At 38.9% G+C, this 13,774-nt stretch overlaps 1 protein-coding gene across 11 annotated transcripts in view; it reads right to left on the reverse strand.

Moving 5' to 3' along the window:
* The window catches only part of LOC131240623 (uncharacterized), a 59,712-nt gene that overhangs the window by 2,861 nt on the left and 43,077 nt on the right, over nucleotides 1-13,774 (reverse strand). For 7 of the 11 annotated variants that reach the window (XM_058238965.1, XM_058238962.1, XM_058238960.1 and 4 more), the window contains 3 exons: nucleotides 12,612-12,693; nucleotides 10,421-10,546; nucleotides 5,896-5,976 (listed from right to left, as the gene is read on the reverse strand). In XM_058238965.1, coding sequence (XP_058094948.1) covers nucleotides 5,896-5,976; nucleotides 10,421-10,546; nucleotides 12,612-12,693 — 289 coding nt within the window. Of the gene's footprint in view, nucleotides 1-5,895; nucleotides 5,977-10,420; nucleotides 10,547-12,611; nucleotides 12,694-13,774 lie in introns of those variants that run through there. The other 4 variants (XM_058238963.1, XM_058238959.1, XR_009168831.1 and 1 more) reach the window with 3 other exon arrangements.

Consider the following 13,774-nt stretch of genomic DNA (forward strand, 5'->3'; position numbering starts at 1 on the left):
TTTTCTAACAACTACAGCACTTTAAGTATTCAATGTTGTTATCAAATATGACTGTGGGTTGTTATAGGCCCTTTCTTAGGCCCATATAGGTTTAGGACATAATAGGTATTTTTGTTTTTGTTATTAATGGCATTATTTTAAATATTGAAAACTGTGTTAATAGACTTGAGAGAAGTGGGGATGTGTGAACTCTAATCCCCAGTCTCTTTCCTATCTTCTCTTTTTCTTTTTTGTCTTTCCTCCTTTTCTCAATCTGCCCACATGGTATCAAAGTTAAATCAATCAGGGACATCAATCTCTTTTGGGTGGTAGAGGATGCTCAAATTAGGTCTTTGTTATGGAATAGTATAAACCTTCATACAAGGGCAAATGTTATCTTTTTTTTTTTCTCAAGACAACAAAGAAAGGAGATGTACTTAGGGGAAAAGAACTTAACATGGATCTATGCGTTACTTCAGAGTATTTTTTGCTCTTCGACAAGGAGATGAGAGCATTGAAGAGTGTTATTCTGCCTTACAAGGCATGTGGGAGGAACTAAACATATATAAGCTCTTTTCTACAAAGTATGAGAATATGTGATGCTACATAGGGGAATTCCATGTTGCCAAATTCTTCTTTAGTCTTCATCCTCAGTTCAAGCTCTGATGGCTCAATCGATCATTTAAAAGCTCGGTTAGTTGCAAAGGATACACTCAGAACCTTGGAGTCGTCAACTCATAAACCTTCTCACCTGTGGCAAAGCTTCACTCGATGCCTATTATTCCCGTTCCTGTAAATTTGGATTGGGATCGACTATTATATCAGCTTCATGTGAAGAATGCTTTTCTTCATGGATATCTAGTTGAAAAAGTTTACATGGAGCAACCACATAAATTTGTTGTTTAGGGGGGGTCAGATATAGTATGTTGTCTCAAGAAATCAATTTATGGGTTGAAACAGTCTCTAAGAGCTTAGTTCAACAAGTTTAGTAAAGTGGCGTTCGGATTTGGGATGGAATGTAGCCAGGCCGACCATTTTGTTTTGTTTGGCAAAGTAATAGGCACTATTGTGTTGGTTGTATATGTAGACAACATCATTACCACAGGCAGTGATAGCACGCGAGTTCACAAGTCGAAGAAATTCTTATTGCAGCATTTCGATACAAAGGACTTAGATTGTCTTTGATATTTCTTGGGTGTTGAGATAGGTATAAGGTGGGCATCAACTTGACACAACGAAAATATGTGATGGATTTAAGGATGAGATAGGCCTCTACGAGCCAAACCTACTAAAACTACCATGGATACAAATCAGAAACTTGCTGTGGATCAAGGTGAATTAATTAACGATCTGTGGAGAGATTGTCAACTTGTGGGAAAATTGATTTATCTAACAATTGACTTGATATTAAATATCCTGTCAGCTTGGTTAGTTAATTTATGTAAGCTCCTCGGGTTCCTCATATGGAGGCCATGTTTCGTACCTTTAGGAATTTAAAGCAAACTCCTAGTTGTGGTATCCTCCATAAGTGGAATAGTCATATTCGAGTAGAGGAATATTCTGTTGCAGACTAGCTTGGTTCTTCATCTGATAGGCGATTTACATTTGACCATCGTAAATTGCCGTGGCCTGTGAGCTTATTTGGCTAAAAACATTAATGGGTGAACTTCGGTTTATATTTCGAGTTTCTATGAAGCTGTACTGTGATAATTAAGTAGTCTCTCATATTGCCAACAACCTCGTCTATCGTGAGAGGACCAAGCACATTGAAGTTAATTACCGCTTCATTCGGGAGAAGGTTGCATGGTATTCATCAAGTCCCAAGGTCAACCGGCAAACACACAATATTTTTCCTTATAAAAAAAGGGCAAATATATTTACAAAAGCTCGGAAATGGATTGGTGCTGATCAATGGCGGAGTGGCGAGAAAACTGTACAAAAAAGCAAAAAGAGGGAAATGCAAACGGGGAATCGGAAGATCAGGCAAGATGGAAAACAATTACCTATAGAAAGACGGCTAATCGGGAACAAGGGAGAAGAAGGAAAATCCCGCTATTGGAATACCCGACCCTCTTTGTCAAATCCTTCCCGGTAGCTTGGTCACCGGTAAATTTCGAGAGGGTTTTCGAGGACTTTGGTCTAGTAATGGAGGTGGTGGTGCCTCAAGACAGAATCTCTAAGTCCCCAAGGGGTTTTGCCTTCGACCGGATGAGTACTAAAGAGGAGGTGGAGAATGTAGCACTCCATCTAAATGAGGAGAGCTTCGGAGGTATCAAGTTGAGAGTCCAAAAAGCAAAATATGGGCCGGAGAGAAAGAATAGAGAACAGAAGGTTGCTACTAAAATCGGGAATCCAAAAGCAAAAGGAATGTCTACGAAGGAAACACAGACACAAAGATTCTGGTGGGGGTATCGCCTTTAACCCGATCGAGGGCACACGTGGGGGACAAATCCTATAGGGATGTGATGTCTTCTCCGTCGGATATGGAAGACATTCACACAGAGCTATTGCCAAAACAAGAAGAAAGGTGGGTTTGCACGGATTGGTCAGCTGATGGCCCAGTGGTAACGGTAAATGAAAAGTGTTACGGGATTCCCTTATCTCCTTCGAGTCGAGCCTCATTGCAATAGCTAAAGTGGAGGTATCGGCAGATAGTGTAGCTACTTGGTTTGCAAGAAAATGTGAGGGGGTAGCTAATGTAGGATGATGGAAACTATTCTAGGATGCAAAATGAGAGATCAATTGCACATTAATTTTAACAATCAACATGTAAAATCAAACATATCCACGTAATATATTCGGAAATTTAGATTTATAACACGAAGATCCTAGGTTATCACATACGCAGTGCACGAAAATATAAAATAATTCAAGAGTGACTCACTTGGAAATAAGGACTTCCAATCTAACGTGGGTAGTGCAACAACCACGTGGATGGACAAAGACGCAAGAAAAATTCTGGTTTGGGGAAAGTTTCACAAAAAAAGCAGATTTTCATTAGGGTTTTGTATTCATGGATGGAGATTTAGGAATTGAGTTTTTAGGGATTCAAATGATTTAGGAATTAGGGATTTTTGGAGGAAAATCGAAGATAGAAAACCCCAAACGGGGCCCACATGTGGCTGCCTGTACGGACGCACGTGCATGCGTGTGCAAGTGCGAGTCCACCCATGTCTAGGTAAAAGAGACAAAAGAGAGGGAGGGTTAGTGGGGTTTTGATGAGTTTAGAAGGTAGTAATGGAAAGGGAAAGAGGAGGACAAAAGAATAAGAAAAATACCTTTTGAAGAAGAGAAAGAAGAAGAATGTACCTTGGGAAATACACCACCAAACAAGCTTCGACCTTTCCATAATTCAATTAGAATGGGGTGTTTCTTACAAACCCTAAAACACAAGGAGGAAAATTCTTTCATACAAGAGAGCTTCTCTCTTTTTTCATCTTCTCAATACCACCACTGGGGTTGGACCTCCACCCCCCTGTTCTTTTATAATTAAAAATTTGGAATAATTATAACTATGCTACTCACTTAAGTGAAATGGCTCATCATCCAAAATAATAAAATTAAAACACTTATTGTCAATCTCAAGGGGCCTAGATCAGGAAGCGGCTCAATGGTCTGATTAACAAGATCCAACAATTAGATAGACACGAAATAAAAATCTTGTGATTAAAATGGTCTCCTAAGCAGCCCACATGCATCATCCCAATGTGGGGTCTTTCTATTGCGACAGGTGTCGATCATTGGAGGCCTTTGCAGGTCTCTCTCATCAGAGGATTAATAGGGTGACACGTGTTGTCTCGAGTGTGTCTAACACGGTAACTACATTGATTTTTAATGGGATGGAGAAAGCGGGTCTTTTTCATCATTTGATAGGTGGCGAGGCAGTAAATGGGAGAGAGGAGGCAATTGTAGGAGCGGGACTCTCGGAGGAACGTGTGGCTCATGTGACGTCTGAGTCCTTGTTAGCACATGCGATTCATGTAGCGCTGCTGTTTCACGTGACTTCCTACTTTAAATCGTCACACATGTGTGCCTAAAGTCTTTAATCCACTTCGGCTAGCTATGCCGAATAGAGTTTTTGTGCCTAATCTCACATTAGAAGAAAGCGAAATGTAGAGCGAGCTTGATGAGTCGATCGAGCAACCTAGTGTCGGTGCGTCATGGCATAACCTTCTTCTCTATAGTGGCATGATCAGTTCTGCGATACCTCAGATGAAAGCTCTTGAAGAACCCTTAGAAGATGAACCTCAGAAGGATCTGTATGAAAGTCGGGGCCTTCTGGTAACAGGCAAGGTATTCAAAATCGGTTACGTAACGGCCGTTACGTAACAATAACGGTCATAACCATTATGCATTATGGGGTTGAAACGGCCGTAACGGCCATTACAAAAAAATAGGCCGTAACGGTCCGTAACGGCCCTGTAACAGCCCCGTAACGATCCTGTAATAGTTTATTCAAAAAATAAAAAAGGGTCATAGCGGCCGATACAGGGCTTGTATCATAACGGTAATGGTGGTGGCCGTTACGGCCATCGTTATCGTTTTGGAACACTTTGGTAACAGGGAGTGTGATAGATGTAGAGTGGAAATAACAGAAGCCTATCTTAGTTGCTAGAACTAGGAGATGCACATGTTATAAGCTCGCTAATAGTACTCAAGGATAACCGAGGATCAGAAAAAGGAAATCTCCATTTTGAAGCCGGTTTGGGAAACGTCAAGAGGTAGGACTTCGAGGAGAGGCAAAAGGAAGAAGATGTCCATGGCTCAGGGAATGAAAAAGTTTAAGAAGGTGGCAAAAGAGACTGCTCGGCTTGTGGAGGTGTCTTTCGGAGATAATCCTGAAGATTGTGTTGCTCTTTTGGAGTGGGTGGAAGATAGAGGGTGACAAAATATGGCACGAGCGCAGCTAGATAAGGCAAATGAGGAGGTTGAAGAGGGAACTGGCCTAATCAAGGCCCCTCGATGGTAGGTTCAGGTCTTTTGTCAATTGGAATGTTCGTGGGTTGAGATGCTCACAAAAACGGCTACAAATCAGGGAACTATGTAAGAAATATAAAGCATAGCCGGTGGCTTTATAGGAAACTAAATTGCAGGGGATTGATGGCATGTTGGTAGACACATTGTGGGGAGGCTAGAATAAAGCATGGGAATCACTAAGATGCAATCGGCTCTTGGGGGGGATTTTGGTAATATGGAATAGCTAGATATGGAGTATCATCGATTGTTATGAGGGTCAGTTCTCTTTATCGTTGGTTTAGAGACTCTTCCTCGGGATTTATTTGGTCATTAACGGTGGTTTATGGTCCAAATAAGCCCAATTTGAGGCAGATGTTTCGGGTAGATCTAGATGCTTGCAGAATTAAGTGGCCATACCCTTGGTGTGTGGGAGGAGATTTTAATGTAGTCAAATTCCCGTAATGGGTATTTTTACTTTTGTTATTAATAGCATTCGTGTAAATATTGAAACTATGTTAATAGACTTGAGAGAGGTGGGGACGTGTGAGCCCTACTACTCTCTCTCTCTCTCTCTCTCTCTCTCTCTCTCTCCTTTCTTCTCTTTTTCTTCTTCTTTCCTCCTCAATCCATCCACACATGCGATACAAATTCTGGACTTATAAAATATTTTTGTTTCAAGTCACCAATTGCCATTAGAGTTTTAGGCTTTTTCTATGCTAAGATCACATTACAGTGATGAGATCAATCAATGACACCCACATGGACCAATGCATGAAAGGGAAACATATAATTAGCACATTTATGAGAAACATTGAACATGTTCCAAGAAAACACAAAGTAGTGTCTTTCATTGCAGGTTCTTGAAGTTCTCTATTAGTTGATTTTCCAAAATTGATCAATATATGTATCAAATTAAGATTTAAAATTAAAAATTAAAAAAAATGGTGTTGGGAGACATACAAACTCGCTGACAAGAACATCAGGTGTGTACTCCCCAATTAGATCGCCTTGATAGCCGTCTCCTAGAAGTTCCATATTTTCCTGTGAGAACATGCTTGTTATGTATAAGAACATGGAAAGAAAATGACAGCAGATATTTGAGTGTAGTTGACACATTAGAGTTTAGACACAATCTCATGGTATATCAGTTCAAATGTAGGAGCTAATAAATAAATACATAAGAGAACGCATAATATTACAAATGAAATGTTTTTCTAACATCCAGATATGAAATCAAGTCATTGTCATTATCATCTAGACCTGTCTTCTTTTAAAAGAAGAAGAAGAAGAAGAAGAGAGAGAAGCAGCAGCTTACCAGGTGTTAATCTTCCTCTTTTACACAACCTCTGGTCAAGACATGAAATCAAGTATGAACAAAAAAAAAACCTAAAGAGCAATTTACCAAATTTACTTTTCAGGTTGATGTTGGATGAGAAACCGATTTGTTGTTTGGGCATTCATCTTATAATTCACAATCGTTGTTTCCTCTCACTTTTTGCAGGATATGCATATGCTGATGCAACCATGCCCACCCCCAAATCCCAGGTGTATGTTCACACTAGTGTTTGTTTGCCCATTAATGGGTATCTAAGATAACTTGAATAATCCACTGCAAAGTTCATGAGAGTCAACAGCATAGGGATTGAATAATCATCATCATCATAACCTTTTCCCAGCTATTTGAGTTCAGCAATATGAATCCTGTCTTGCCAATCATTCCTATCCAGTATCCGAGGCCCTGTTATCAGTAAGTGAATGATTCTTCATCTCTTCTCACCACCTCGATCAAAGTCCTTTCAAGTCTTCCCTCACTCTCCTTCCTGGTCCTTCAACCCCAATTGATGTTCAACTCTGTGATGAGGCCATCTTCAGTTTCCAAACCAGCTCAATCTGCTCAATATCATTTCATCTCCTATTCAAGCTACTCTTTGGTTTCTTTGGACAACCTCATTCTTTATTAAATTCTCATCCTCCCACACATCCATCTCAAAATCCTCATCTCTGCAATGCTCATCATTTGCTCATGTTGCTAAGTACCCAACACTATATATGGCACAGCGGTTCAAATAACCATCCTATAAAAAACTTGTCCTGATGTCATTAGCAAACATTACATAGGACATGACCTTAGTGTGTCATAGATGAAGGATTCAGATGCATTTTAATATTTTGTTGTTTTGCTATGATTAATTTTTTTTAGCTAATTAAAATTAGAATTTCTAAATGATTTAGGTAGGGAGACTTTTAGAGTTCTGAAGAATATTTGTTTTGGATTGATGCAAGGAAGCTTCTGATATGAGAAAAAGAATTTAGTTCTCTTGTGATGCTTCCATAGAAACCCTTGCAAGAGAACAAAAAAAAGAATTTAGTTCTCTTGCGATGCTTCCATAGAAAGCCTTGCAGGAGGACACTTGCATCTTTAATTCCTCCTAACATCACTTGGCATCTGAACAAATCAGACTGCCGCCACACAGTTCGTTATCAATCAAAGTAGATCCAACTACTTCACCCTTCACAGCTGGTTAAAGTAGATCCAACCAATCTTTGCCATTTGCATCTATTGTAACAGATGCGATTTATTGTGGGTTCAATAGAAGCAGATATTATCAGCCATTCCATTGTTTGTCATAGATCACAGCAGATCCAATGTGTTGGACCGTTTGCCATCAACCAGACAGATATGATACAGGAGTTTTCAGGCTTTCTCTAAAGAGAAACCATACGAAGGAAAGACATAAAATCTATAAATCTCTTTCAACATCAGATCAACATCCAATCTGGTTTGGTCTAATAGCGACCATGTTTTTGAGTTTATTCTACTTGATGGAAGACATAATCATCACTAGTGGTTGTCGGATAGCAGATGATTCAAAATTGCAGGAGCGAGTTTCTTTCAACTGGAAGAGAATGATGCAATGACCTCTCTAACCTCTGGACTGCATATCTTCATGATTAAGTGTGTTTGTCTATTAATGAATACCTATGCATGCCTCCTTGAGATCTACTCAAATTTGTTGAAGATCTTGATAAATTCAATTGTTTGGGGATAAAATATTAGGCATTTTAACAGTATGATGGAGTTTGCAGAAAAGATTTCATTTTATTATTTTGTAGTTTTACTATGGCCAAAAACTTCCAGTTAACCAAAATTAGGTTCCCCAGTTTAAGTTAGTCTGGGGAGCCTTTTTGAGTTTCTAGTTAAGAATTTTGTTTTGCATCCTTTTGATTTGAGAAAAAAACATTTAGTTATTTTGGCAGCTTCCTACTGGAAATCCTTGTATACTCCATGAAAATCCATGCAGAAGGAGATCCAAATCACTACATCCTCCTTGCATCAATCCTTGTAGTTGTACCCTCCATGAAAACCATCACATTATCAGCTCAAGCAAGTTTTTTTTTGGAGACGTAACACCAATTTATTTTAAAACCCGCCAAAACAGGGAAAGAATACAAAGCAAAACTAAGCCAAAAAAGAAGAAATAGCAGCAACATTAGTTGCGTTTAGATGAGGAGCCCATCCCGAAAGAAGCCACTTGACCCTACACACAATCTCGTCCACCGAGCAACTCTTATTAGAGAAGCATTGATTGTTCCGTTTCTTCCAAATGGCCCCAAAGATAGCCTTGATAAGAAGCCTCCATAGTGCTTTACCGGCTTTGCCAACTCCACCCCCAATGCCACATCCAAAGGAGATCCTCGATTGACTTCGACATAACCCACGTTGTATGCATCGTGTCAAAGAAGAAATCCCACGCTCCTCGCGCAGAAGGGCAATGAGTGAATAGGTGATCAATAGACTCTGCATCACTCATACACATCAAACACATATTAGGAAGGATGAGGGATCTCCTCTTTAGATTGTCAATCATCAGGACTCTTTCTTCATACCAACTAGACAAAGACCGCCACTCTAGGGGTAGGCCCCATAAAACCAATGGAGGAAAGGATGAGAGGGACCGGAAACTCTATCTGAAGGATGTAGATTAGATTTAAAAAATACCAGAAATAAATTTTCTTGGACAGGTGGCCTTTCCAAAAGAGGGAATCCTCTTCCAAGGAAAAAGGGGTCACTAGCTTTAGACGGTTCAAAACGTCTATAAACTCACAAACCTCTACATTGGTCAAATTCCTATGGCAAGGAGGGTTCCAAACCACATCTCCTCTGACAATAGAGAAGCATCTATTGACCGTAATGGAACAATTTGGAGCGAAGAGGGCTAATCTAGGAAAGACCTCTTGGAAAGCCACATCGCCATGCCAAACATCTGTCTAGAAATGAATGCAGGTCCCGTTGCCGAGAACATAAGCAATCTTGCTCCACATAAGGTGCTCCGTTGTTGCTATGCCTTTCCAAATACCTTGTTCTGTCCTAAATCTCCAATGCCACTTGCCAAGAAGAGCAATATTCATAAGGCCTAGGCTCTTAATTCCCCCAACACCCAGATTCATAGCTCAACTGGTAGACTGAGTGGAGATACCTCGTTTCAACACTTGAGGTCTTGGTATCGATCCCTAGCGGGGGTGGCTAACATGGAGTGTGTGTACTGACACGGGTGTGTACTAACAAGCTAACACCCCCCCCCAAAAAAAAAGGCTCTTAATTCCCCCCATCAAAGAAGATGAAATTTCCTATCCACCACCTTGCTTCCTTGAAATAAGAAAATCATTCTATCACAAGAATTTTTATACTAATGTGGTCTATATAATCTATATGATGAGTTATCCATCTATCATATTACCAACTGCAATCTATCTTCGCATGTAGTAAGTAATGAGTTCAATCTCTCAAGGTCCTTCCTGAATAATAAGAGAAACATAGAGTTTGTTACTGCTTGCTTGAGGTGAGAATTTGAGCTCAGCAAATGTTTGATTTTGGGAGGTGATTAGTTGACATCTTTTAGTGAAATTCATCCAACAAAGAGGTTCACCAAACCATCATTAATTGTAGTCTTTTTTTTTTCTTTTTCTTTTTTTCTTTCAGTTTTGGGCTCTTGTCCAGCAGAAGATGTCAAGTGTAGCAATTGTTTTTTTTTTTTTAAGGGTGCCATCGCATCAGTCTCTTTTTTAGGGATGCCATCTCATCATTGTTACAGCCTTGCCCTAGCAATTTGCGCTGGCTTCTCATGATTTGCACTGCAAAGGTTTGACAGCTGGCTGCCCACTTGCCATCAACCTCCTTACCCGGGTGTGGAACTGCTTAGCATGTTACTAACAGGAGTTCTTGGTTCCCATACTGACAAAATAACAAGTCAATTGAATCTTTGCCATTTCCATAGTATTGTTATAAAGGATAAAATGTATCCTTTGATCATGACAAAAGAGAGAATGTTTCCATGAACCAGTATTCTGGTTGTTCCAAATAAACAACTGTACCGATAGAATAAAAAACCCAATATCCATTGAAGAACAAACAGAACCAAACATTACTTTCTTTGACCTTTAAAGAGACATCAATATTTAATGGACCTCGAAACTGATTACCCACCAAAGCATCCTCTAAATCTCCAGCAGCAAGATAAACAGGCTGAGCCACGTGGCAATATCCCATCAGCCGTGGGACTGTTGGGATAATATCTCTGTGATTCACAATTCTCCAGCTATCTTTGACTTTCTGAAAATTCATTTATAAGAGAATGAGTAAAGCTTCACCTTACAGCACAATCAAGTAAGTGCACTGACGGAGAGTTAGAGCAGTCCAAGGAGCCATTAGAAGCAGGAGGATGAACAACCACAATAACGAAATCGGTAAATCAGAATTTTTTATTTTATTTTTATATTTTATTTTATATACATAGCAGTCTGTATTGTTAGGCCCAAAAGGACATGGGTGGAGGTAGTAAGAAAAGACCTAATGACCTATGGTGTAATTGAAGTTATGACCAACCCTGATTAGTTGGGATCAATGTTTTAAAAAGTGAATGTAGCGTGGCGTTCACCTCTCTACACACTATTTCTAGATTTTTAATTAAGGTTCCACATTATTCATGAAATTTCACGATATTTGGTGCCACCAAACACAACCTAAAATAATAGGAAAAGTAGGGCAAAGATCACGTATAAAGATATAGCAACGAAACTGAATTAATATTGTTATATTATTTGACTAAAATCATTAAAAAGATTAACTAATTTTTCTTGAAAATATAAAAAATGCAACAAATCATTGAAAACATTGATTTATGTGTTAGCGAAAAATAACTTGTAGTGTAAGCTACAAAGCGTGTAGTGTAGGCTATGTAGCATGTAGCTTATGCTAACTAGTGTACAGTGTATGCTACATGCAAGTTAAGCTATTTTCATGAGCTATGTAGCATGAAGACTAAGCTATGTAGTGTAAGTTATTTAAAACAGTGATTAAGATAAGGCTTAGACAACGATGATGAAGTAGCAGCAGTCTGTTTTTGCAGAGGTACATTAACATTGTAGGGCTAAACTCGCTTAACACAAAAAATACGTTAAACATAGTAAACAATATACATGACATCTTGAAAGTTTCAACAAAAAATAAAAAATAAAAAATTTAAGCAGATTTTACATTTTAATATCTAAAGTCATTTCTAATTCATATAGATTACAAGGATTTGTTTCAAATTTGAAAACACTTTCAGAGTATTTATTCCATCTTCTACATGTTTGTTTGGAAATAAAGAAAATGAATAGATGAGAACAGATAGAAGCTTGCATTTGAAATAGGCCAAGTGATGAAGAGATTTGGCAAAATAGAATTAGAACTTCGAAATTGTAAGACACTTCATTGAACTTCTTCCAAAAGCAGGTTAGGAATCTTGTGACTCTTGGTCTGTTGGCAACTAACAAGTCTGGGTATGAAAACTTAAAGTTTAAGAAATTTTCTCAAAGACAATGTGTTTTTACATTTTGAATATCTAGGCACATTTGCAATTTCTACACACTGCAAGGTTTCTTTGGAATATGAAATACCTTTTGGAGCTACTGTTCATTTTTTCTACATGTTTGATGGCATTCTTGTGATTCCTCGGAAAGTAGGTGTGAGTTCAAAATTTTAGGGTCTGCTTGGATGTCATGCTTGAATCATTTCCATTCCATGAAGTAGCTTACAGCTGACATCAACTGTAATGGTTCTATTAGAAAATGCAATTGTCCTTGAAAAAACTGGATTTTTGGGATTTCATCCGGAAAAATCATTCCTATGAGCACATGTATCGAGCCTAGATGCAACATGTGGGTATGCAATATGTACCCACATGGAAAATGGCAATGTAATCTGAACCGTTCATGTGGTGGGTACTACCAGTGACCGTTTTAGTGAAAAATCAAGCCAATCCACTATTCGGATGGGCCATAACCATATGTTAAATCTAGACCATTCCCTACTTTCTGGTAAGATAACTTTTTGAGCGAACGGTTTTCACAGTTGCAAATGATAAGAAAAATGTGTCCAACTCATTTCATCCCATTGCCCAATTGGGCCCTTAGCCTCTTAACATTTCATTTTACTGTCAGACCAAAGGGACATTAATGGATTGAGAAATGCGAAAAGTCCATGATTGACAATTTTAAGGTCAAAGCTTCAATTAGAGAAGCCAACGGCGAAAAAGAAAGAAAGAAAAAAGTCAAGAAAAGAAATCCCATATGACCAAAAATCAATTTAGTGACATGAAAGTAGGAACATGGGTACAAGTACAACTACCAATTACCTCATTATATACTTCTGCAAATCTTTTATTCCCGACCCTGGGAGAACCAAAGTTATACATGGTAACAGAAATTGCACCGCACCTAAATGAGAACAACGAAAGATAACGTCAAAGTTGCAACCAAAGAAAGATATCATATGCGTATGAAGGACCTATGATGAGCATATGGATTTTTATGAGATGAGAGATATAGCAATCGATGGGAACCGTATCAAGTCAAATCTAATTTCTACTAAGACATGCCAAAGTTTTTGACATGGCACTTCAAAGTGCCTCAAAATATTAATTTTTTTTCCCTCAGCATTACATCATAATCAGAAGGTGGTCTTGGATTATTAGAAGATTAAGCAGAACCAAAGATGCTATTTGATATTATCAATTGGCTCCAAAATCTAGTAACTGTATATCGTGCATGACAGCCCCCTCATTTCACTCATAAAAATAAACCCACTAGTGATATAATTAGATATTCCAAAGTACTCTCTAAAAATTCTGTACTCCATGAAAATAGCTAGAGCCAGAATGGTAAATCCCCATGATTAATATGCCATAACTTTCTTGACCTTACGCTATTATTGAAAATCTCCAGTTGGTGCTCTTTATATCAGCCTTTCCCATGAGGGAAAACCATCCAAGATTTTGACTTCAAATTTATGCAGCCGTTCATTCCTAGACTTGTTGTTGGAGAGAGGGAGTCATCATCCTTGTCACCCTAGACCTGTCAGCTACATGAATCCTATTCCGCTATTCCACTCTATCAAGGGCCAGGCCTTCAGTAGTCTTTCTTACTACCTCCATCCACGCCCTTTTGGGCCTTCCCCTTGCCCTTTTAGAGCCTTCAACTTGTGCCAACTCACTCCTGGCTAACTGGCGCAACTCTTGATCTCCATCACACACGACCAAACCATCTAAAATTCTTTCCCTCATCTTATTACCCATTAGTGCAACTCCGAAGTTCCCTCAAATGCATTCATTTCTAATTTGACCCTTCCTCATCTTGCCACTTATCCATCTCAACGTCTTCATTTCCATGGCACTCATCCTATGAACATGTTCCTTAACTGCCCAACATTTTTTCCCATAAAGCATGGCCAGCCTTATAGCTATCCTATAAAATTTTCCATTCAACTTAAGTGGTACACAACGATCACATAAAACTCCAG

Source organism: Magnolia sinica, chromosome 3, assembly GCF_029962835.1.
Source record: "Magnolia sinica isolate HGM2019 chromosome 3, MsV1, whole genome shotgun sequence".
Classification (NCBI taxonomy): Eukaryota; Viridiplantae; Streptophyta; class Magnoliopsida; order Magnoliales; family Magnoliaceae; genus Magnolia; species Magnolia sinica.